The 26,534-nt window shown below is 37.0% G+C and overlaps 1 protein-coding gene across 1 annotated transcript in view; it reads right to left on the bottom strand.

The window, feature by feature from the left end:
- LOC107686788 (uncharacterized protein KIAA1755-like) overlaps nucleotides 1-26,144 on the bottom strand; it is a 33,965-nt gene extending 7,821 nt beyond the window's left edge. Inside the window, 13 exon segments of the mRNA XM_016483903.1 lie at nucleotides 1,606-1,800; nucleotides 2,054-2,176; nucleotides 3,608-3,746; nucleotides 4,093-4,241; nucleotides 5,431-5,526; nucleotides 6,380-6,496; nucleotides 7,214-7,300; nucleotides 7,489-7,582; nucleotides 8,491-8,614; nucleotides 10,229-10,402; nucleotides 11,492-13,379; nucleotides 15,071-15,268; nucleotides 25,878-26,144. Coding sequence (XP_016339389.1) covers nucleotides 1,606-1,800; nucleotides 2,054-2,176; nucleotides 3,608-3,746; nucleotides 4,093-4,241; nucleotides 5,431-5,526; nucleotides 6,380-6,496; nucleotides 7,214-7,300; nucleotides 7,489-7,582; nucleotides 8,491-8,614; nucleotides 10,229-10,402; nucleotides 11,492-13,379; nucleotides 15,071-15,268; nucleotides 25,878-25,880 — 3,387 coding nt within the window. The 5' untranslated portion in view covers nucleotides 25,881-26,144.
- Between the last annotated feature and the right edge of the window lie 390 nt (nucleotides 26,145-26,534).

Raw genomic sequence — 26,534 nt, forward strand, 5'->3', positions numbered from 1 at the left:
TTTTTTTTTCTCTCTCTCCTCACATTTTTACATTTATATGTTTATTTGTAAGCAATATTCATTATTCCCAAAGCTGGATGCAGTTTTTTTTTTTTGAAGTATTACGTAATAAATTTACATATTTAAATTATGTGTAAATACATAGCAATTTAAAAAATACATCTTTTTTTATTTTTTTTCTCTAATACGCATTATTCCCAATAGTAGATACTGTTGTTTTTTATTTATAGCAGCACAAATAGAAAAAACACACTACAATGTCATATAAGTACCTTGCAGTTTAAATATATACAATAATAAATATATATTTTTTGCATTAGTTATGAAAATTCGATTTTTGGCATTCATTTTGCAAAAATGTTCTTAAATGTCATGAAAATAATGCAAAAAAAAATGCAGTGCAAACAAATAGTAATGTTCCTGAAATTATGATATCCTAAAAATGACAAATATCTAGGCTTAATTTTCTTTATGCCTTATTCGTGTCTTACTTATAATTGTGGGGTGAAATTTATAAAATGTAATTTATTCCTGTGATCAAAGCTGAATTTTCAGTAGCCATCAATTCCGCTTTGAATCACAGGAATAAATTACATTTTAAAATATTTTAAAATAGAAAGCTATTATTTTAAATGGAAAGAACATTTAACAAATTTATTGTTATTATTCCAAACTTTTTGCAGTAGTGTATATTAATTTATTTGTAATGGAATTTCTTTAGACTATATTCAATAATTATGTGGTAATGATTATATTATTTAAACTTAAATATATACTAAACGTTACATTTTTGATTTTGGTTTGATTCTGTTTGTCTTAAACCTAGTGGATGCAAAACAAAGGATTAGATTATTGATAACAGATGAATGAGAAGTTGGTATGAGACATGTCTGCTCTGTATCTTCAGATTATGATTTTGTCATTCACACATGTAAATAATGTAAGCTGTCCTTTCCATCTAACCAAATATGATGGGTTTTTTTTACTCTGATTGATTAAACTATTACTTTCACTATATAAAGTCAACATGAAATTAAAATTGATCCAATGTACTTTCTTAATACACTTTTTTTTTGTCCCAGGGACCACAATTGTTTACTAATAATTTGTAATGACTTTTCCAATTAGCTTTAAAGTTTTTACAAGTAATTACACAAGGATTTATGTCAAATGATATCTCGAAATAATTTTGATTCTGACTGACTCATCGTTCATTCATCATCAATCATTTATGAGTACTTTTGACTGATTCATTGAAAATAATTAATTTGCGAATCAAAAATCACTAGGGTTTGCAAGTTTTTTTTTTACCCAAGAGCAATATTATACCAATGACATATTGCTCTGCACAATTAGAAACTACTAGTAACTACAAATTCCATTAATTTTAAGATTTTTCATATTTTTTAAGGCCTGGAGAACATAGTTTAAAATTCTATGGGGAGCCTTGCTAATTACTCCAATAGATTGTTTTCAGTCTTTCAGTAATTCTCTCTTGCAGAATACCTTGTTTCACAAATAAATACATTGCAGAAGTAAAACAGCTTGCAAATGTTTCACGTTGACTTGAATAGGGCAGTTAATTGTCCGTGTTTGTTGACGAACCTCTTCACAGAAACGATAGAGATCGACAGACGTCTCCAGCTCAGATTTACGCTCCTCAGCTTTCAAGAGAAACCCGGTCACGTTGGTTTTGAAAGTGGTGGCTTTACACCCAAAAGCCTCGGTTTCAGGGTAATGTATTCCTTTGCTTTTTCTCTCCACTTCCTTTATCAACAACATCCCTTTTTCTTTTTTCTCCTAGAAAAAAAATAACATGCACAACTTATGCAATACCTCAAAGATGTCTGAAATTTCATAAATCTTCATTACTTATCATTATTTAAGACTGCACATTCTCGTACCATTTTCATTATCTCTGGAATTTGATTTCTTTTTAATTCATTCAAACTCAGCAGTTCACATAAATCTCTAATCCACAATCTAACTAGTCTGATAAGATTCAGGCATTCATCTAGTCTGTATATTTGAGTAAATGTCAAGGATTTGTTACCTTTGCTCGTATAAGAACAGACTGAACATCTTGTAGTCTCTGCTCTATTTTCAGCAGAGTTTTCTCTGTGTCATCTTTGTCTTTCTGCCATGACTGCTCCTCTGCATCACACCATTTTTGGATCTGTGAACAACATAAACAACAATGAATTATACACAAGAATCAAAAGAGCTGAATTTATGGTATTTATTGACTCCAATCTACTGCTGACTCCACCAGACCTCTTTAAAGACATCTGTTCTACAATGATGATTTGACTCATCCCTTAGTTTACATAAAATGATAACACTTTAGAGTAAAGCTCCATTTGTTAACATTATCGACAGTTCACAGTTCAATAATGCAGTGATTCCTCCAGTGAAAAGTTCCATCTCCTGTTGTCTCACATCTCAAAATCCACATATTTTTCTTTTTTTAGAACTGTTTTGGCTTGTAAATGGTGCTTGATCAGTGCATATTTCTCTCCTGATTCCGACCAGACGACTTTTTCACTGAATAAAGCAATATCCAAGCAATTCTTATGAATTATGGACTCGTTATTTTAGACAGAAGTAAGGGTTTGGAGTTAAAATGGATTTGTTTCTTACAAACACACAGCTTTTGGCTTCTCAAGACGCCAGTGGACTGGAGTGGTGTGGATTATTGTGATGTTTTTATCAGCTGTTTGGACTCTCATTCTGATGGCACCCATTCACTGCAGAGCATCTGTTGCTGAGCAAGTGATATAATTTCTCCAAATCTGATGTAGAAACAAACTCATCTACATCTTGGATGGCCTGCGGGTGAGCACATTTTCAGCAAATTTTAATTTTTGGGTGAAATATTCCTTTAATGTATGAACTAATGTTAACAAATGAGACCCTATTATAAAGTGTTACAAACAAATGACAAATTCATGGTTACTGAATGGGACTATGCACTTTGAGAGTTTAAAAGCACAAATATGAAGCTTGTATTTTTGTTAAAGCATTAACATTAATTATTCATTCTTTTTGGATCTAGTTAACACAGTATCTAGTTAAGCATAGTAGATCATGCCACAGTTACCATATTTCCCATCTTTACATGGTCATCATGGTTGGATATATAACATGATTTTAAGTTCTACTTATATACGTTTGGTTTAAATGGTGCAATTTAACATTTAGTGCCTATTTTCATTATACTGGATGTGCCTTACCACTATGTTTTGTAACTTAGAGCCACTCTGTGGTTATTTGTGCTACAAATGCGGTTGCACCACAACATTTCTTCATAAGCTGCTTACAACAGCATATCTATCTACCAGCAAGAGCAGCATTAAACCAGCCTGAAATTTTAGTGTTGGTCTTTTCAGACTTTTCTCAAAACATTCTCTTCCAACAGCTGAGAAATTATGATCACTTTATTTAGCACGGTGATGTTATGTTTCACTATGAAGGTTGAGACTGTCTGCCCGTCGAACACTGGCTGATTATTCCATGCGGCACAATGTTTGTCTTGTGTTATTTTCAGCGCTGAAGCACTTTCTGTGGGCTGCGCTTATTATCTGTCATGACGGGATGTAATGCATACTGTGCTGAGCGAGTCTTCTGCTTCTCTCAACCGAAGAACATGTTCGAGATGTTGCAGTGACTGGTTAGATTTGATCACTAGCGTGTGAACGGCCTCTTCCACCTGGTTATACAGATACGTCACAGACTCCAGAGAGTCCCTGCAGGAGACAGAAAAGACATAGAAGTGTTATGTGCTCTCAGCACCTGCACAAAACATGCAAATATACTGTAAATTGAATATGTTTTGTAGTTTTTAATTCATTTATTGTAAATATTGAGTACTACAGGCTAGTGAAAATCTACCATTTCTCCAGTTTGTGTTTCATATTATATATGGGTTCTCCAGTGGAGCTCACTGTATGTCTAAAGGTTCTTGCTGTTGGGAAAATAGGATTAACTGGGACCCAGCAGCTGTCCAAACATCATGGGCGCAGCTGAGCTCTAATCATGATCAAACGTGACTAAACTGAGCCTGCTGTGATTCAAACATACTGAGAGAAATACCTGAAGTCTTCAGACTGAGCAAATCGAGACTCTTCCTTCCTCATCCTGGCGAGAATAGACCCGCCTTCTCTTTGGAGGGCGACCAATCGTGTGTCTTCAAGCACCATCTTCATGGAACTCCTCTGCTCCTGGATGCAGGACTGGACATCCTGAACAATTGCCAATTGATTTAGTTAGTTTGGGAGCAGAATTCCTCAGCATGGTCAAATTAAATAAATGTGACCCTGGACCACAAAACCAGTCATAAGGGTCAATTTTTCGAAACAAATAAGCTTTCCATTGATGTATGGTTTGTTAGGATAGGACAATATTTGGTCGAGATACAACTATATCATCAAAATACTGAGAAAATCGCCTTTAAAGTTGTCCAAATGAAGTTCTTAGCAATGCATATGACAAGTTTTAATATATTTACAGTAGGAAAATTACAAAATATCTTCATGGAACATGATCTTTACTTAATATCCTAATAATTTTTGGCATAAAAGAAAAATCTATCATTTTGGCCCATACAATGTATTTTTGGCTATTGCTACAAATATACCCCAGCGACTTAAGACTGCTTTTGTGCTCCAGGGTCACAAATGAGCTTTTTTTTATTTTGCATTTGTTTAAAATGAAGTTTTCAATTTGTGCAATTTCTAAATAAATTAATAAAATATTAATAATAAATATTATTATTATTATGAGCAGAAATTGAGTGAAAATGTGAGAAATCTTTTTTTGGTACTACCTGCATTTATGTTCATTTTATGTTACATAATCCGGTAATCGTTTATTGAATATATCTGGTTGTTTCACACTACAAAAACAACGTCAATGTGCCTTTAAATAGGGATAATATAACCATACTATAACAATTTATTTTAGAGATTTTTTATTTACTGATATTGGTATTGATATTTATTGATATTGATCATTTATTGATATTGATATTTCATTTTGCATGTTAATTTCACCTATTTTCCACATTTACAGTCAGCTAACACTCACTTAAAGGTCATTTAAAAAAAACACTAATAACTTAACACTGTTAAACATAATCTTAAAATGAATGTTCCTTTTTCATACTGTGCATTATTACATTAGATTCTTATATTAATTTGTAGCAATTAAAATGATTGATTGCAGTGTTTGATTTAGACAAAATTGCATCGAATTTTAATATCAGACATTTCTCCGTTTTCTGACATCATATGAAAATAGTTACTGGTTTATTGTATCGGTTCAAATGTAAATACCAGTGCATCTCTAGCTGCTATGTTAAAAAAATGTGATACGAATGTGCACTGTATTTCTGGAAATTTTCAGAAATTAGCATGCAGAATCCAAAGTTACCTTTGCGGTATCTGTTTTTTTAACATCAAGTCTCCTGATTGCTGTCTGCAGTAATGATGCTGCTGCTTGTAGGTCGAGTTGAAAGAGAGAAAGTTTCTGAAAAACACATGCAAAACACATGTTAGATAATCATCTACATATTGTGAAAGAAGGGCATCTGCTGATTATTCAGCTATTTGCTCGACAAAACATTTACAAGCACAAACCTAAAGCATGTGACCAGCAGAAGACAGCTGAAGGTAGCTGCTAGTCATCAAGATTAAATTTTGTTCATAATCAATTCACATAAGATTAGGAAAAGTCAGGTTGTTACACATGTAAGTTAAAGAGCCATTGGGCTCTCAGGCCTCAAATAGACAAAACATGGAAAAAATATAAAGAGCCATTTGCTGTTGTCAGAAATGTTGTGATCCACTTCACTAGAGCTGTTTGTGCAGGTTGACTTGCGTCCGTTTACAAGTGTTTTAACAGTTGCTGACCGAACTGATTACACAATAACATGTTCTTACTACAGAAACAAATAAAAATGTTTAGTGAGTAAGTGGTATTACAACATCACTGACTGCAAATGTGCTGTTATTTGTTGCATCATATATATTTCGGGCCTTTGCCGCATTACTTATAGTAGAGAGAGAGAGAGAGGACAGGAAACTGACTGAGGCAAGCAGGACTCAAAGCGTCAGTGCATGCGCATTAATCACAGCACTGATGCAAAAAACAAAAAGTGTTTTTAATCATTGAAATGTCCAGCTACACTCCCACTGGAGCACCTCCAAGTTGCAAGAAGTGCAAATACTGATAAAACAAAACATGATGGCCGAAATTCTACATTTTATATTTGTCTGGATCTACAAATTTTACATTAAGACTGTCAGTATTCACTGAAAAGGTAAAGATATCAGTCAGAAGGCAGCATTACTGGGTGTTTTTGTGATTGCTCTTCTCCTACCTGGTGAAACTGTAGCCAGTCTTCATGACTGTAAGGGAAGGATCCGCCAAGGTCAGAGGTCAACTGCTGTCCATCAACTGTCTTATGGAGAGCTTTTAGTGACGTCACAACATCTATCTGAAAGAAAAGATCATGTACTTTAACATACTGTACTGCACGTGTGTGAGACCCAAGCATGAGTAAAACATTTTTAATGTTTTTGAGAAAAGTCTCTTCTGCTCACCAGGGCTGCATTCATTTGAACAAAAATACAGTCAAAACAGTAATATTGTGAAATATTATTACAATTTAAAATATTAGAATTTTATATTCGAATATATTTTAAAATGTAATGTATACCCTGCTGAATTTTCAGTATCATTACATGATCCTTCAGAAATCATTCTAATATGCTGATTTTCTGCTCAAGAAACAGTCATGTTGAAAACAGTCATGCTGATTAATATTTTTGTGGAAACCGTGATACATTTTATGTTTTAGGATTCTTTGATGAATAGAAAGAACAAAAGAACAGCATTTATTTGAAACAGAAACTGTTTGTAACATTTTAAATGTTTCAATTTCGATTAATTTAATGCATCCTTCCTGAATTAAAAAAAAAACTGCTTTAAAAAAAAAATAAATGTGAAAGCAGCTATAAAATGCCAAAGGAGTTCAACATCTGCATATAGTAACAGGTACTGTATATCAGCCTACAAACCCCAGATCAACACCAAGAGCTGAAGGCATGTATATCTGAACTCAGAGAGAGCAGACATTCTAGGAGTTAATTAAAAGGTTTCCATGAAGGCGTAATTGCAGGGCACAATGAGTGTGTTTGGGGGTGTTAATTACCTGTAGACCAGGATGTTTTTCTGGTCGAGGATTTGCGTCTTTATCAACAAGCATCAAGATAGTGTGCACTGCATGAAGGGCCTGCTCCTGTATAACACACACATTCAACAGACACATAGGTTGGTGTGTGAAACATGCAGAACGAGTAGCTGCAGTTGCACTCTTGACTGCCGCCTACTAGACAACTTCATTTCTAGATTGTGTGCATAAAGGATGTGTTCAGATGTTGATGCTGGAAGTTGGTGGTGATGATTGTTTTCTGGGCAGATCCTCACCTGAACCATGAGCAGGGATTTGTAGAACACAGAGGGCAGAGGGCACTTCCTGCTGTCAATCACTACGGTCAGTCCCAGCTCTCTGACCTCCATCCTGTAAACACATACATCTTCTTTTACATCAGTAAGTAAAGCCATATTTGGTGTAGCATATTACATTTGTGCAGCTTCCAGGAGAATGATAAAACCATCAATATTGTCAAAACAACAGCCATCAAAACAAATTTTAATTCTTGACAGAGTAAATTCAAAGTGTGCAGCAACATTTGAATCTACTCTTAAAGCATGTGGATTTATCAGTGCTTGTAAATATGGCAATTCTAGATATAATGTCAACTCAGTGACAGCGAGGAAACATAAATAGCTATATGCTGTAATATATACAATGTAGCTTTATAAAATATAAGGAATAATCGTCCCGAACATACTTTTGGGGTTTATTTTTGGATAATAACTGGCTGATTGTACTTATTCCCCTTATTAAAGCTACTCACCAGTCACCAAATAAATAAGTACGTGGATATAAAATATTGATGTGTGTTTAAATTAGCTATGTATTATTATTATTAAGGAAAATAAGAAAAAAAACTCCATCATAATGTACTGTACAAAACAATTGTCTTGCACTTGTTGCGTTTGTATGAAACGAAAGCGCGAGAGAAAGTAGTGCCGGTTTCTTTTACCTGGATGAACGGAAGCGTTGTTACGGACGTCGGCGAAACTACTTAAACATTACACAGATGATAATGTAATTTTATTTTTTCCCGTTAGCTCCGTCATCTTGGTTCTAGAATGAAAATTAATAAATATATAGCCTATGATATATATTTCTTAATTCAAATTCTACTCAGATTTTGAATTAAGAAATAGGCCTACATTTTAGGCACAAACATGCCTGATAGGCTAATGAGGCCGTTTCACATCGCTCTGTATTTGGACTGCTACTCCATGTCTTTTACTGCCCTCTTGTGGTAATTGAGCAGATTGGTCTCGGTTTGGTACCTGGGAATGGAGTGCAGGTAGAGCAACAGTCTGCAGAACTCATGAGGAGAAAGTTGAGAGGACGCCCAGCCTTTCCTGCCCCCGTAGACCTCAACCACAGCCCGGCCAGCTCTGTCACGACTGCCTGGTATTGGTAAGAGAACATACAGTATTGAGTTAAAACAACACGATTTAACAGAATGACCATATTTTCTGTGCATGTGTGCAGTAGCTTTGGCATTTTAGCAACTAACATGACAGCATTTGAGAGCAAAAGCAAATAAATCACTATTGTCTGAAGAACACACTCAGAAAAAGTTGTGTATTTTCTGTATTTGGATTGCACGTGGCTGCATGCTAACCGCTACATTATAGAGGCTTGTCAAAACTGTCAGGCCTCAAAAACTGTCCAGAGGAGAGTCGGAACGTTTCCTGTTTACTGCCATCAGAATTGACATTTGATGCATTTAGCTTTATCTAGAGTGGAATGTGCAACATGTGCATGTAGAAAGTTAGAAGCAAGTAGCCATTTAGAAGGTAATTTTGGCAAAAGTAACTTAGATCTGGGTGTTACTCGCATAATAATGAAATATAATTATTTTTGTCTTTTTTGTGATCATGATGTCACTTTAACATAACATTAGTTGCTTTTCTCATTTTCTTGTAATGTTGTATGAAAAAAAATTTAAATAAAAAACTGCATATTTGCTCACCATTTCCCTGGTCAAAGTAAAAAACTAATTTACAGGTTGTGTGTTACTGTATATTACATTACAAGTCATAAAATATTTTTCTTATGTGAGATCATGTGTTATGTGAGAGCCGACTTAAATTCAGTTATTAGTCACTGATGACTCTCCATGTATTGAATTAAAGGGTTAGTTCACCCAAAAATGAAAATTCTGTCATTAATTACTCACCCTCCTGTTGTTCGAAACCCGTAAGACCTTCGTTCATCTTTGGAACACAATTTAAGATATTTTTGATGAAATCTGAGGGCTCTCTGACCCTCCCATAGACAGCAAGGTAACTACCACGTTGAAGGTCCAGAAAAGTACTAAGATGATCGACAAAGTAGTTCGTGTGATATCAGTGGTTCAGCTGTAAAGTTACGAAGCTACGAGAATACTTTTTTGCGCAAAGAAAACAAAAATAACGTCTCTACTGCATCACTTGTGGATCGCGTTCACGACAGTACCATGACGCGAGCGTGTGGCGGCGCTGACCCAGATCCGGCGTAATGACGTCATCACGCTGCCACACGCTCGCGTCATGGTACTGTCGTGAACGCGATCCACAACTGACGCAGAAAAAGTTTTGTTTTCTTTGCGCAAAAAAGTATTCTGTCTATGGGAGGGTCAGAGAGCCCTCAAATTTCATCAAAAATATCTTAAATTGTGTTCCGAAGATGAACGAAGGTCTTACGGGTTTCGAACAACACAAGGGTGAGTAATTAATGACAGAATTTAAATTTTTGGGTGAACTAACCCTTTAATCAATGGTTCTACTACTTTTGGTTCTCTTGTATCTGTTTTTCAAACAAATGTACTGTATCATGTGTCATCAAAAGATGTATGGACTGTTTTTATTTTATTTTTGTTGATGAAACAGAGTAAATGTGACAATTTGATTTTTTGAGTGAACAATTCTTGCTCAAGGGAACAGTTGTTTATATATTAGTCTTTGCCCAGTCCTAGCCCTGAATTTTAAACACACCACAACACATAAATTCACACTTAAAATGGATTAGGAAGCATACCCGGTAAACAGATGATGCCTAGCTTGAGAAGGCTCTTGATTGTGGGGTCCTGGGAAAATAAAGTTGCCTGAACTCCATTCTCAGGCTGGCCAGTCAAGAGCTGATCAGCGTCTGATTTCTGGAGCTCTACTCCATTAACAGCTGGAGTTCCAGTCTTTCCAGATGAGTAGACTTCTTCAAAAGATGGGAAATTACATTTATTTTGAACATAGGTAAATATGCCAACACAAAAGATGGTGATTAAAAAACTAATTCTACTTTTTCTGAACTTATTGCTTGAGTGAAAAGATGTGTGCCACAGCTAGATGGAGCTGTTGATCTCTCCTTTAAATTTTTTTTTTTGGAAAAAATGACTTGTAAACTAAATCCATCACCCTCCTCTTCCCATTTACAAAGACATCTAGCAGCTTCCCCATAAAACAGGGGGATGTAGATATTTCTGTTCCCCGCTCTTTGCTCTTCTTGGTCCTCATGAATGCTTTCGTTCTGTTCTGCTAAAGAAAGAAATCAAAGGAAGGACTGCAGAAATTCCCCTGTGGAACGCTGTGCACGGTCCTGACCTTTGGCCAGTGTCCCATTGCACTCTTTTAAGATGACCTTTCAGAAGGGTATATTTTCTCCTCAGCAATTGACCAGGGTCAAGGTTGTCTGTAAATCAGTTGATATGTCATGGCGGGTGGCAACTAGACGTGGCCTCATACACTCTTAAAAATAAAGGTGCTTCAAAAGGTTCTTCAAGCGATGCCATAGAAGAACCATTTTTGGTTCCGCAAAGAACCATTTAGTCAAAGGTTCTTTAAAGAACCATCTCTTTCTTACCTTTTTATAATCTGAAGAACCTTCTTTTGCCACAAAGAACCTTTTGTGAAACGGAAAGGTTCTTCAGATGTTAAAGGTTCTTTATGGAACCATTTAGACAAAAAGGTTCTTCTATGGCATCGTGAAGCACCTTTATTTTTAAGAGTGTAGTGGTTTCATTTTTGTACAAGCAACTGTTCATATCAGTCATGTTTGAACATGCTTTTCATTTAAGGATAAAGATCTAAAAAACAGCATGCTGGCCAGACGTCATGTTGCTTTAGATGTTCATTTGACATCAAAGTGAGATGTGGGGTAAAATCTGTATGCAATTAGTTGACACACACAGCAAAGAACCACAGAAAATAATTGTTAGGCTATTTCTTTGTATTTGCTTCTTCTAAATGCCTGTAACAAATCAGAAGCACAAGTCTCTTTTACATGCAGAGGTCAAACTCAGCTTACCCTTTCTTGCTTCTTGTCGTCTGTTTAATTTTGGGGACACCAAATTAGCTGTGTGTTTTATTCCCTGGATAGCAGGCAACATGGGAATGATTTCTGGATAGACATCACTGCGGCTTCTGTTGGTTGGCTTGTGCGATTGCAGACACTCTTTGGTTGTTTCTGAGACTGAAGAGGATGAGCGGGATTTAGACCTGCTTTTACCTTTGATCACCTGTACAGGTGAACCTGAGCCTCTTCCACTGTGTCTGTCATCACAGAAGACTTTGTAATCCAAAGGCCTGTTCTCATTTTGGAACAGGATCTGACTGAACTGGGGCTGGAATAGAGGAGGTGTTTGTTTGGAGGCCTGTGTTAGCTGAATTTGATTGAAACCCTGCAAACATAGATTAGCATCTTGTCTTTGACCACTGTGGTCAGGTAAAGCCCTGAGTCCCATTTTGGGTAAGTGTTGGGTTTTGGCGTGTTTCTGGCCGCTAGTCCGCATTTGAAATGAATCATGTCTAAAAGAGTTGTTCAGACAGTGCTGCCTTTTGTTGGGTAGTGCCTTAGTTCCTAGTACAGTCTGTTGAAGATCCTGTTGCCCAGTGAGGAATGACTTGTGTTGTTGTCTTGCTTGGACCATGCTAAGGAGCTGTTGGGTCATATGTTGGTCAGAAGACTCCGCATTCTCCCTTGAACTACAGTCATGAGGTATGCTCTGACTTGAGTTCTTTGGGCTTTGCTTTTGTTGGACTGAGTTCTCAAAGGATTGCATCGGGTTTCTGTCTGCTTGGTTTGGTGTCTGGCCAAATGTACAACTCGAAGGTTTAAGTCTAAGGCCAACTCTGTATCCCTCACAGCTTGGCTCAACCTCCCCTACATCTGTCCTTGTTTCATCTAGGGAACGTAGCATACTTGTTCTCTCAAAATTCACAGGGTTTCGGAGAGCTGCCATGTAAGACTGCCGATACCTGCATTTGGATTCTGGATCGTTTTGCATGCTCTCAGGTGGTTTGTTTTGCATACAAGGATTGCAGTCCTCTTCACACATGTTAACATTACTTTTTGGGGCAGGTTGAGTTGTCCTGACTAACTTGAAGCCCAGTGGTTTTGTGGGCATTGCTATTTTGTTGAGGACCAAAGTCTCTTTCTCCTTGTTGAACTCTAAAAGATCCACATATTCTCCTTCCAGCTCTCGGTTGTGCCTGCTGTCCCAGGTATTAGGAGATACCCAGCCAACAGGTTTTCCAGCAAAACTGCTTATTGGATGTCCTTGGTCAACCTTCACCAATCTGCTGCCACCGTCCACTAGCTGAACAGAAACCGCCATCCCATCATTTGCTGGAAGGATCCTAGTTTCCATATCAAGCGGTAAAAGGCCTATAGGTACCTGTGACTCGTTCTTCGAAATCTCAGTTTTAAGATCTTTCACACGGAGAGTTGGAGTTGAGCATGGCTTTGTTTCAGGCCAGATGTTAGATTTGGGTCTGTCAAGGAATTCTGGGTTGGCAACTTCGGTCCAGGGTACCTTCACAACCCCCTGGTCAGAGGAAAGCACACACTGACATAGAGGATTTCCATGACGTCCCTCATTTATTTCCCTTAGCCAAGACTCCGTGAATATGCATGGATAAGATGTCTCAGGAATGGGAGTCCCCTCAATTGCAGTACCCTCCAGCAACCTGGAACCGGCTTGCAGCACCAGATTCTCATGCCCCAGGAGGTCTTCCTGCACAAGAAGACTTTTGAGGACGATTCGGGCTGACTGTTCTCCAAAAGGTTCCACCTGCAAGTAGAAATCTCCAGGTCGGAGCAGTAAAGGGTTGATAGGGGCAAGTTGGATCACCACACGATCTCTCAGGCACAATGGCCAACCCTCACACCGGAACAGCACATCGGAGTATGCAGCCTAGTGGGAGAAAGAAAGGGCAAAGCTAGTTTGTTGACTTGCAGATCATTTTGGATTGACAGATTTTATGACTACAAGATTCCTAATGGCTTGGGTCTTGATGCCGTTTATTGTCTTGCACGCAAACATTCTTGAATCCCCTTCAGAAGAAGCTGCCTCGGAAGGCCTTTGTTCTTTCTGAAGATAAAACAAAACAATCTTGTGCTGAGTGGACAAGGATAAGTAGCTTGTGGGATCTGTGCCATAAAAAGCCACATGGAAAAAATATCTGCACAGGAAACTGCTTTCATCTTGCTCAGTATGCTAACACACTTTACCCTTTAAGGCTTAGTTCACCCAAACATGAAAATACATTATTGACTCACTCTGATGTCATTCTCACTGTCCCTTTCCATACACTGAAAGCATACACTGAGCATGACCTGTCATGCATCATAAAAGTAGTCCTTGCAAACCTATATTCCAAGTCTACTGAACCTTTATGCTAAAGCTGAAGTGTGGAATCTGTTTGTTTTGAGCACAAATAGCTGTTTGCTCAAACAATATAAGATGAAATGGTAGTTTTGCAATTGTGAAATTCCCTACTTCATCTTAAAGACATTATTCATTTGTTACGTCCGAGGACGTATTCAAGGGGTTTTATAATTGTGTACATGTGTTGGATGTGGTTTTGTTTGCTTTCCTTCTATCTCTCTCCCTCTCTCTCCCTCGTCACGAGACAGGTGTTCCAACCAGCTGTGTTCAATCTGGTGATGCCCGTGGTGATTGGTTGATGCCGGGAAGGAGCAGAAATATAAGAAGTGGTGGATCTGTGAAGAAAGAAGAGAGAGACTTCTTTCTGCCAGGGCTACTCTTCCTCCTGGTTGCCCAGATTCATTTGTTTGCTTTTGGTTGATTTAGTTCTGAGTAAGTGAACTCAGGACTTTGTTGTGTTCTTGAGCAGAAAGAGAACTGAAGTTGTTTAAAACCATTTGACCATTTTTGTTTAACGTTAACTATGTTTGTTAGTGTTCTTATGTTCTTTTTGATTTAAGGGAATGTAGGGGGAGGGTGCCATTTTCGTTTGTAATTCTTGTTTTCTCCTGGTTATGGGCAGACAGGAAGAGAGGGAAGTTTTTGTGTATTTTATTTTCGAATTATCTTTCTCTAGGTAATTTATAAATATCCTTGGGTTAGTTAGTTTGGTTTTGTTTGTTGTTTTGGCCTAGCTCTCCCCTGAAGTCTTTGTTCCCTATATGTTTGTTAATACTTCCTTTGAGATTTATTGTTTCTGTTTACGTTTTTCTTATCTTTTCAAATTAAGAGATTAATTTGAATTGGTGTTTGTGTTGACTCTTGGTCAGGAGGTTGTTTTTTTTTCTTTAGATGTTTTTCTTTATCTTTTTTTTGTTACTGGCTCCCCAGCCCTAGATGGGAAGTTATGTAACGCATTGAAACACTTTCCCCTTGCTTCAGTTCTCAAATCTCATTGTTTAGCTTCAGATGACCTGGAATAGCATGCAAGCCTTTGGACTATGGACAACCTTCTGTCATACAGGTTAGGGATGACATGAGGGTGAGTGAATAATTATTTTTTCTTTCAGTTATTAAATGAAAATAAGTCACTTGGTACGTAGGCTATTGGCCATTTTAGATGGTTGGCTTTTACTGTCGAAATTTTAAATCCGATGGTCTTTTTTTGTTGTACTCACACAGGCTGCTTGTTGCACACTCTCTAGGATATGTTTGGCTGGGATAAGGAAGTTCAGCAGGCACTGCAGTGCATCTCCATGGTAACGTTCCTCAATGGTGCGAAAGAGTTGGCTGAGAACAGTAGGAGCGGTAGCCTCAAACGGAGGGAAAAGAGACGACAGGGCGCTCTGAATGGACCAGTCCAGAGAGGAAGGGTTCTGAGGTGGAGAAAGAGAGAGGTTTATTTGTGAGGTTTAATAACTGAATTCTTTGTATGAAAAATATCCAGGGTTACATAACATGATATATGATACTGCAGTTATTGTGCATTATCCCTAAATGCTTTGTTTACAGATGTAAAATGAGGTTGTTGTCAAACGCCTGTGGCAAAACCTTTTCAGAATTTCAACCCCTCCTAAATCTCACTTGTTACAGGGCCAAGCAAAGAGACAATGAAGCTTGTCATGTCAAGGTTTCACCATTTTGGCCTAAATAAATCCACATTTTCCATTCTGTTGTCCACCATATGAAGGCAGTTTGTCTCTTTCTTGCCTAAGGCATTTTAATTGGAAGAGACGGGCAATGCTATCATATATGCATGGAAGAAATTACCTTGCAGCTAAAGAGCCACATTTGTTTACCTTGTTATTGTGTGTTGAACAAATGTGATTTCGATAGAAAGGCGTCTTTACCAAAGCCGTATTGAGTGTCTCCTATTCATTTTACCTTTAGTGACCATCTCCTTCTGCTTAGAATGTCTCTGGGACTTGAAAGTGTGAGTTTGTCCTCACACCTCATTTGAGATGGTTTACCTCATGCAGAGGAGATTTGTGTCATTAGCATACAAGTAAAACAAGGTAGAACAAAGGAAACACATGCTCTGAACATGGCTGAGAATGTTTATGCGGGTGTTTATGTACCGAGCATGTGTGTGTAATATAGAAACATCCACATTCATGCACATCTGAAGGATTACAGCTGAGTGTCTGTCTCATATTTGCTCTCCCAAATATTTATCATACAAGTTTCTCAGCCAGTACTCTGTAATGAGGATGTTGGGTTCACTTTTAATGTGTCCGACTTGGAATAATGTACAAAGCAGATGTGGGAAGAGCACCGGGAATGCTGTCCGGAAAACTAGTGAAATCCGTTCTCTTCCAGTCTGGATGACCTTGGTTTAAACCCTAAACAGACAAAACCTGTTATAGAATGGATAACCATCTACTGCCAGTTAGACGTTGAAACTCTTAAACCGCATGTTTAAAACAATTTTTATGAAGCCTAGTGCAATGATTAACCATAGAAAGAAATGCATGCTTTAGCTGTGTTAAGATAGTTGTGTGTTTAGTCTATTAATCTCTTATTTCAACTGACTTAGTGGCTTCCTGGTTTAGATGATTACAGGACCAAAGCGTGATCTCGTACAGGAAGTTTATGTCTGCTTAGAAAGAACAAACATAAACAAAACCCTTCCTTTTTAGGGAAAAAATGTGTTATATCTCAGCGATAAGAGTATTATATATCAGTGTACATTGACCAGGATTCGTATAGTTCTAATTTAAGTGTTTTTTTAATTTGTTTCCAGTTTAGTTGTCTAGTTTTCAGTTGTTTTTACTCTCATTGTTAGTTTTAGTTTTTTATTTTAAATTACGACTTTCAGTTTGTTTTTTTCAGTTTTCCATAGTTAATGCACAGACTAGTATCATTTACAATTGTTTACCAGAGTTACATTTTTCAGTAGGTTAGAGTCTTTTTTTTTTTTTAGTTTTAGAATAGTGAAAAATGATTTAAGTTCGGTTTTCATGTTGGTTTAAGTTAAAAAATTGTTTTCATTTGGTTTATTATTGTTTTCGTTAACAATGATTACGTTGACATGGCCTGACAGTATTTACAGTAAGTAGTGTTTGCTAAGACAACATCACTGTTATTATTGCACATACTTAAGCTTAGTGTTTTGAACAAATACCTAACCATAAGTCTTCAGCTTCTTGAAGTTGTCTCATTTTACACTATTTGTGCTGCAGACATGAATGATTCCTCCAAGTCTGCAGTTTATTGAATTACTGGAGAATCCCCAGTTTGAGTCATTGAATGATACAGACATCAGATGTCTGCTTTGTCATGTGCTCATGAAGTGTGCACACATTGATGTTTATCGGCGCTAGACTTTCTCACGTTCTCACCATTTCCTGCTTGATATTCCAAGTGATTTGAAGCATTTCAAAATGTAAGCTTTTCTTCAGTGTTTATGTTTTATGATCCTGAACAGAATTAGAACTGGACCTTCCACAATAGGTTTAATGATTAATAATTTTGAACGATTGTGGAAAGACACAATAGCCTTTTTGTGTAATCGTTAACCAAAGTAGTTTGTCTGGCCCATGCTTGTGTCTCATTCCGGGTGGTCCGTCCCGGGTGCATGTGGAACCTCTTCGGTCCTCTGGCTGACTTTCCCATCCTCAGCCTTTCTTCTTCTTCAGTAAACACATCTGCATGGTGCAGATCACTGTCTCGCCATGGCTCTGAGCCCATCATTCTGTTTAACCCCCCGTTACTTCTCTTGTTACACTTCCACACCTCGGTTTTCCAAACACGTCCAAGTCAAACTTCATTTAACAAATCCTCAGAATCCCAAATGAAGGATATCTGGAGCCTGGCGCTGTTCCTGTAGTCTGGTATTTGCATTCAGGAGACTGTCAATTGCATTTCTCAGTGTTTTTGTAAATATCACCCTTAGGCGAAGCCCTTGGCTGAACTTTGGAAAGTTAATTTGAAGGCTCATTTGATATCTGGAGATGAGGGTCTTTTTTTCACACTTTAAAGCACTTTAAGAAATAATGTCTGTCTTCTCACCTGCAAGAGCCTTTATTTTAGCAGTACAGTTTTAATGTGCGACAACTCTCAATTAAATCTACACATAAATATCTGTTGCAAAAACATCTTTTCATTCGGCAGTGCACAAGTCTCTCTATAATTACATGATCTCAACAGGTAATCGTATGCTTCTTCAGTCTAATGTTTGAAACACACCAAAGCTCAACTATCATTAATTCTGAAGCTTTTTGCAGATGATTTCATAAATGCACAGTCAACAACCAGTTTTTGAACAGCCTTGTATTTAGTCGTGTTTGCTAAGGCGGGCGTTACTAATAGGTTACTCACTTACTAAAGTCACAACAGTATCAGTGAAGATTTTTATAGCATGTCTTCCATTTTATAGCATCAATTCTATTAATTTATTATTCATTATACAAAAATTGTGAAAATATTTAATTGTGTGCATTTAGGATACAAAAATGCAAGCTATGAAATTTCTTTTGGCAAGACTATTTTAGCATTTTTATTTAAAAAAAAAAAAAAAAGTTTAAATATGTAATTTTAGGCAAAATGCAAAGGCTGTTTTTGATCGCAATTAGCCATTTATCATATTGATCAACGAAGATGTCAGATTTAGACATGGAATCCAACTGCAAATGTACAGACAAGTTTAGACTTTTAGAAATTCGATGTGGTTCTTGAAAATTGCAAGAAAAGTTGCTGAAAGTTAAGTTTTGCGGTGCTTCATTTACGTGGGCTTCCTCCATATACACCCACATATGCCCAGTTGCTTGTTGCAATGGCAGAGAAATTGTATTTTGATTTAATGCTTTCATGACAGTTGTATAATTGTTTGTGCATGGGCACATCTAACACAGGTGTGAAAATAGGGCCTTTGGTGGAAATAACACGGTGGTGAAATTTCGCATAAAAAAATTACGCCAGAATACTATTAGCTGCCGAAGAGAGGGTGTTAAAAGTGTGTTTTAAGAAAGCTATGTATGGAAGTTCAAATCCAGAGGGCCAAACGTGTCCACAGTTAAATGAACGCATGCAAAAACAAAATGCAATAGCAGAATAGTACCAGTAATGTGTCATACAGTGTTTGAAAACATTAGTCCTGTGCTCAAATAATTAGTCTTGACTTGTGCATTTGGCATGGGACAAAAGAGGCACTCAGAGCCTTTAAAACCCTCAGGCTCTGTATTCAGTTCACTATATACTGGGTTGCACAAAGAACACAAAAATGTTAAAAGTACAAGTGCTTGAAGTTCGAAAGTCCATGTGCACTCTTGAGATGAACACTAATCTAACCTGAACGGGATTCTTCATCATCTGTAAGCTTTGGAAAGTCTCTAATTTCAGCTGTCAGATTCCAGTAATTGTGATCTGTCTCTCCCAGCAGCTCTCCTCTGTCTTCCTCCTCTCCTCCCTCTTCAGGACAGTGTTGTCTTTGTCTCTGTGCCACTGTGCTTTAACTCCTTACAGAGTTTGGCACAATGGAGCTTTCTCACACCACTGGCCGCTCTCATCAGACAAACATCTACAACATCTGACAAGCTACTCCTCGATTAACTCACTCTGAATGCGGTTTTTAAAATAAAGGTTCTTCTTTGCAACAACTTTAGCTCTTTTTATAAAAAACATATTTTCCTTTATATAGCTGAAGTCTGTCATTTTCCTCTGCATGTTTAGCATGATTTTTATAGAACTTGATGTTCTCATGTATTTTTTTTTTTCATTCGTTCCTTTATATAGCTGAAGTCTGTCATTTTCCTCTGCATGTTTAGCATGATTTTTATAGAACTTGATGTTCTCATGTATTTTTTTTTTTTCATTCGAATTGGAGCGTTTGCCGTTTTTCACAGTAACACTTTTGGTGCAATGTATAATTTGTGTATGCGTTTTCTTGGTCATACATGCATTTCTTAGACCATAATGCATTTCTCATTGGATCAGAATAAATCGCCTTCATGCATTTCTTGCATTCTTTGCATCTTTTGCAAACCATGTGCTACAGACAAACAAAAGTGCTGTTCTCTCCATGTAAGTGTTTTTTGGTGCATTTGAACGGACAGATACTTCAAAAACACAGAGAAACCAATGTCTTCTCCCGTGTCATTATCTAGCTACAATAAAAAACCTCTTTCACCAATGAAAGTACTTAATAAAAAGAGACATGAAGGAATCAGTAATCAAAGACGCTAACAATGTCTGCAAGCAAAAACAAAAAAACAGTCAGTCTACACTGAAAGCATCAAAGCTGCATGCTATCACAGATTAGACTTCAGAAGTAAAATGAAAATAATATCCTAATTTATTTTAAAATGAAGTCCATTGGTAAAAAAGTACTTTGCATGCATTTTTACATTCAAATCATTCTGGACGTTAGAATGGCTACATCTGTGCATGCATATAATGAGAAACTAAAGATTTAAATGAAAATGACAGGGCCAGAGACAAAATGTAAATTCATTTGCATTTACAAATTTGGTGGATGCTTTTATCCACAGCAACTTACATTGCATTCAAGATGCACATTTTATCAGTTCCCCATCTCTATAGTGCGTAATGCATTTCTCATTAGCTCACAATAAGTTGCTTTCGTACTTTTCTTGCCTTCTTTTCATCTTTTGCAATCCATGCACTGCATGAATGCAGATATTAGTCAATAAAATTATATAGTAATAATAATGAGATTAATACAAATGCATAAGGATGCAATGGATGTTCCAGTGTAGGTAGCTTCGCTGATTATAATAAGAGTGGTTTAGTTTTGGCACAAGTCTTTGTGCTTTGTCTTTGCTTCTTTTGTCTTCCCCGTTTTCCTCCCCATTCCAATATCTCTTCAATATCCATTTATCCATAAACGAATCTCTCACAGACACTCTAGCAGCACTTGAGCGTTTATTTCCAGAACATATTAAACCTTAAACAGCCATATATCACCGCTGACATCTGCAGGTCTCGCGAACACGTCTGTCTCTGCACGCTGCCAACTTATTTTTACAGCTCGTATATTTTATTGACTTTCTCCCCAGTATACCCTGCTGATGAAGCAATGCTCTGTGGTTTCTCGCTGAGATCCAAGACTGCAAGACTGACTCCAAATGATCCCGGATATCATATTTCATTGGATTTTGATTGAGGGTCCTGGGACTTGTTTCCAAACTAAATATTGGCAACCCAAAACACACGAAAGACCATGAAGGTATCACGGCTCTATAGCACACATGCATTCCCTGGACTTCAGAATGATTGGAGCATTGCGTCAGGTGGAAAAGAGAAAGGAAGAATTGAGAACGTTACCACAGTTTTGGCAGGTACACCCTAAAAATCTGGATTTAAAATCACTAGTCTAGGATCTGGCAACCCAGTGTATGTGTTCTTCAGAAAATCCCTTTATTTCCAGGATGTTTTGTAGGGCACTGGGACACCATGTGACTGGGAACATCTGGATGATGAACAACATGCTAATAGAAAACAGACGTAAATCATCAGATTTCTCTTTGTGCGCTTGACAGGAACTCTGCGAGGTCAAAAGATCACGTTTTTTTGAGGGGAGAATGCACAAAACATCATAGTCCAGTTTGCTGATGATTATAAAAAGCCCTTAAAATATATTTTACAACTTGTCAGACACGGGGTGGTTACTCTCAGTAAAATGCTGTTCACTTTGTGGAGTTTCAAGAAAAACCTTTTCCGTTTCCGTTTTGTTTTCTTTCCTATCCTTAAGGCATCATACCGGCAGTGTTTCAACAGCTGTAACCAACTAACTTATTTAGTGTGCCAAAACAAATCTGTAAAACCACACTGGGGCTTTGATCCAAATCTTAGTGAGCTCCCTACATAGTCAGTATTTTAGGGCATCATAGGCACGTTCATCATTTAGCCAAATCTTAATGCAGCATCATTAGCACTGTATACCAATCCCAGTATGCATTGCGGTGAATTTGATAGAAATGTTGATTTGTATATATGCACTTCTAGAGTATTACTTTATCTAAGTGACATGCTAAGGCTCAACTAGGGCTGGAGGATAAAAGTATTATCACAAGATTTATTCAATCATTCAGTATCGATATTTTTCATGATATTAATTGTATACGTTAATGGGAAGGAAATGCATTCCACGTGTGTGAAGACCTCGAGAATTAATAACATAACTTGTCTGTTAACAATTAAACTCCACAGAATTTTCCTTCTTTTATGATTCTGTGTTTTTGAATGAATTCAAATTTATCATAAAAATGGTGTGTAATAAAATCAACTAACAAACTTTAATTAACCATTTTAATATTCTTTTAAAGTGTAATCTAATTAGAATACCAAATAATTTACCAAAAATATATAATTTTATTGTTTATGTAAGGTGCTGCACAACAGAACTACTTGTAAATTATAATTTGTAATTTAAAAATAAAACATGGATGAGAAACATATTGGTTGTATGACATTAATAATAATAATAATATATTTTATTTATATTATTATAATTATATATTTTATTTATATTATATATATATATATTATTGAAGTACATTTTATGTATTTCTGAATAATGAACTTTTCTTTTGGCGGTTTAACTTCAATATTTGTAGTAGATGAATCTGCGACACTCATTCACACAAGCAGATAATTTAGACTAGCGACACATACCTGATCTTCTAGATGTAGGCTAAATATTTACAATTACTCAAGTTGATTATTTTTGATAAATATCAATATTTATTAATTGCCTAGCCCTATAGTCTAAACCCTATTAATATCAGTTGTGTATTGAGACTCAACAGAAGCACTTTTTTTCAGTCTTTCGATTTATGTATAGAGTTAGACAATCAACACTTTATTATGTTAAAGTTTATTATCTGGTAAAGTATATTATAGTTTCAGTTATGGTTTTGTCTTAAAGGGCAGCTGCCTATGTAGTGAGCAAGGCAGTTGACTAAGTTTTTGAGACTCTGTGTCACAGACAAACACCGCTGTCTGTGTTGAACACTAATCCTGTGACAGGTAGAGTGTGTGTTTGGTGTTGTCAGGGTTTGTGAGAGCCGCTAACAGGCCCGAGCACAGCGTGACTGTTGTTTCTGTGCATGAATGAGAGAGTTTGCTCTAACGGTGTTTTTCTCCAGTGAGCACAGCTGTCAAACAGTCAGTTTAACCGCTGCACAAGAAAACAAGTGTGCAGATGAGCGGCCTGCTCAACGCTCCAAACATCTCCTGCAGGACGTCCCAACACTTCTGTATGCTTATTGCAACCTGTCAAGTCCAACATCACACGATCACATCTATGTTCATATTTAGCGTCAAACCCATGTGTTACTGTAACGTTTAAAAATGCAGTCGATTTAGCAATCTGTCACATGCAGAAAGGTGTGTAGATGAGAAATTACAGCAATGAGGTTTTATTTTAGCACATTCACACTTAAATTATGGCAACAGAAATGTGGGAGACTTTTATTGATGTTTCTACAAAATAAACATTTAGTGTTTGTTTTTCGAAAAAAAAAAACATTCGAATAAATTCTAAGCTTTGAACAAAACCAAGTGAGTTGAATCAAAGTATTGCAATATGATAATCAATGTACTTGAACAATGTATATGTTGATCGATGTATATATCAACAAAAAAGACAAAGGTACAAGACTTATTTAAGTAGTGTACTTTAAGTTTTCTCTCTGAAATTTTGGCAAATAAACACAATTTTTACAGCGAGGTTGAACACTGTACTACTGTTCAAAAGTTTGGGGAGCGCTGAAAATATTTTTTAATGTTTATGAAAAAAAGTATCTTCTGCTCACCAAGGCTGCAATCATTTGATCAAAATACAGAAAAAAATGTAATATTGTGAAATATTACAATTTAAAATAACTATTTTCTATCTGAATATATTGTCATGTGTAATTTATTGCAGTGATCAAAGCTGAATTTTCAGCATCATTACTCCAGTCTTCAGTAGCTATGTTTCCATGCAAAGTTACGAATTAAACTTGAGCGCAAAATTGGAATATCGCATAAAACATTTGTGAATAAAGCTCCGTTTCCATCCAGGGGAAAAAAATCGTCACTTCCTGATTAACTTGTGCTATATATCACAAAGAAAAACTACATTTGCTGCAGTAGGAGAAGGCACTGAATATAATAATTTGTGTATACAATAAATTACGAGCTTCAGAGCGTGCAGACGAAACGTGGTCATGTCATCATGTTATTTTTGGAGTCTGCTGTTTGGGAACGCAGTTCTTCAACAAACAACCTTTGACAAGACTTTGCTCAAGCATATTAGAATGACATAACTAGCATTTCAGATGCTGTGCAATGAGATCGGTCCACTGGTTGGTCCAGTTTTATGCTGTCCCATCGCAAAATCACATGATGTGCATTAAGACATTTATTCAGGTAAACGTGTTTCCATCGTAGTTTATGCGCATGTTTTCTTATTATACATTCTTAGTCGAGCGCATAAGTTTTTTATGTGCATTTTTAGAATTTATTCGCATCTTGGCGTTTCCATCCAGCGTGTTTTTTTTTTTATGCGATATCCCAAAATGTGCATAAAAATAGGTGGATGGAAACATATCTATAGTGTCCCATGATCCTTCAGAAATCATTCTAATATGCCGATTTGCTGCTTAAGAAACATTTCTGATTATTATCAATGTTGAAAACAGTTGTGCTGCCTCATATTTTTGTGCAAACCGTGAGACATTTTATTTTCCAGGATTCTTTGATGAATAAAAAATTCAAATGAACAGCATTTATTTGAAATCGAAATCTTTTGTAAGATTAGAAATGTCATTACTGTCATTTTTCAACAATTTAATGCATCCTTGCTGAATAAAAGTTCTAATTTCTTTAAAAAACTTACTGGCCCCAAACTTTTGATTGGTAGTATGCAGGGCTGTACAGTGCGACATATATGTCGCACGTGCTATGAAAAAACTGGTTTGTGCGATGAATAAATTTACCACTGTAGCACAGCGATACAGTTTTGCATGTTCATTACACAGCCGCTTAATAGTGTGAAGTGATTTCGTTGTGCTTGTTTATGTTATCTATGAAGACAATAAATGGGATCTGACGCTTTGTATTTGACTGCACAGAGCGCTGGCAGCTCCAGCAGTTGGTTTTGGCAGAATAAAAACCAGAAATCGCCACATGTCGGAACATATTGGTGAAATGACAGATAAATACAGTATAAGCGATATTATCATCTAAAGGGAGTGTACACTGGTTTCTGCTCTGCAGGTTCTCACTGCAGTTGCCATGAACTCCAAAGCTATGTCTGAATCCACTAACATGCATTAAACACACCTCGATCTGCTCTCCTGTACCTGTCACTGTGTAAATCACTGCAGTATCAGAGACGAAACACACCTGTCTAACTCAAATAAAACACAACATAAAGCTTAAGCTCTCAGCCAAACACCATCAGTCATTCAGAGAGGCATAACAAACCATCAATATAGAGACTAAGCTCAATGTGTGCTGGAAAGTGGGCCAGGCTGAGGATCTGAGACCACACTGAAAATGTAGGAGGTTTTTCATTTATAAACAACTGCGAAAGATGAATCCTTTTTATTCTCACTGCGAGATCGCAACACGCAGGGCTAGAGTCAAATAAAAAAAGAAACCCAAAGCTGATCTTACGTCCGTTTCGCTCTCTACATGCAGGTTTTTTGAAGTCCATAATAAAGTGTTTTAATCTTAAACACTGATTGTTGAAACTTCTGAATGTTCATTTGTACAAGTAACATTAGCTGAGACAAACTTCAAGAAGTTGATGCAAACTAAAGAAACTTTTGCAGCAACAAAGTGTAAAACGTGCAAACTTTTTTTTTTTTAACTATAGCCATGCTAAATGAACATTAATGTATGTTAAGGACTAAATCATGGTCACCTACAACAGCAGTCAGCTATCACTAGTTCAGTAGTCCAGTTATCAGTAGGTCAGTGGCACAACAACACCGACCGTGTGTGTAAAAACTCAAATGAACGAGTCTTATTTACCATCTTGACGACTGAATCGCGGCTACTGAGTTTTCATCCTAAAATCTGTGCCTCCAGCAGAGAAATATTCCCAGTTTAGTTCTGCATTGGTAATGGCAGCATTCCCATGATAGTCTCACATCCAGAGGTGCATCCATGGTGTCCGGTTGGAGACGGCTGGTAGATTTGGACTATAGTGGATCAGATCCATTGTTTAGCAAGGTATTGCAAGTTTGTACAAGAGTACGACGTCTGCTGAGAAATGTAGTGTCAAGTGGTCTGTCGTCGGCTGACTGCGCCGTTTTGTCTCGACTGTAAAGTGCTTGAGAGAGAGAGAGAGAGCAAGTAAAGGGTCGGAGAAGAGGAGGAGGAGGAGGAGGAGGAGGAGGAGGTCTTTCTTTCGGAGGAAATCCCCCTGAAGCAAAAAAAGTTAACGTACAGCCCTGGTATGTCATCACTTAATCTCAGAGCTCATTGTATGTCTGTTGTGAAGCATTTATGTTATCTATGAAGACAATAAATGGGATCTGACGCTTTGTATTTGACTGCACAGAGCGCTGGCAGCTCCAGCAGTTGGTTTTGGCAGAATAAAAACCAGAAATCGCCACATGTCGGAACATATTGGTGAAATGACAGATAAATACAGTATAAGCGATATTATCATCTAAAGGGAGTGTA

The sequence above is a fragment of the Sinocyclocheilus anshuiensis genome, unplaced genomic scaffold (genome assembly GCF_001515605.1).
Source record: "Sinocyclocheilus anshuiensis isolate Anshui unplaced genomic scaffold, SAMN03320099.WGS_v1.1 scaffold958, whole genome shotgun sequence".
Classification (NCBI taxonomy): Eukaryota; Metazoa; Chordata; class Actinopteri; order Cypriniformes; family Cyprinidae; genus Sinocyclocheilus; species Sinocyclocheilus anshuiensis.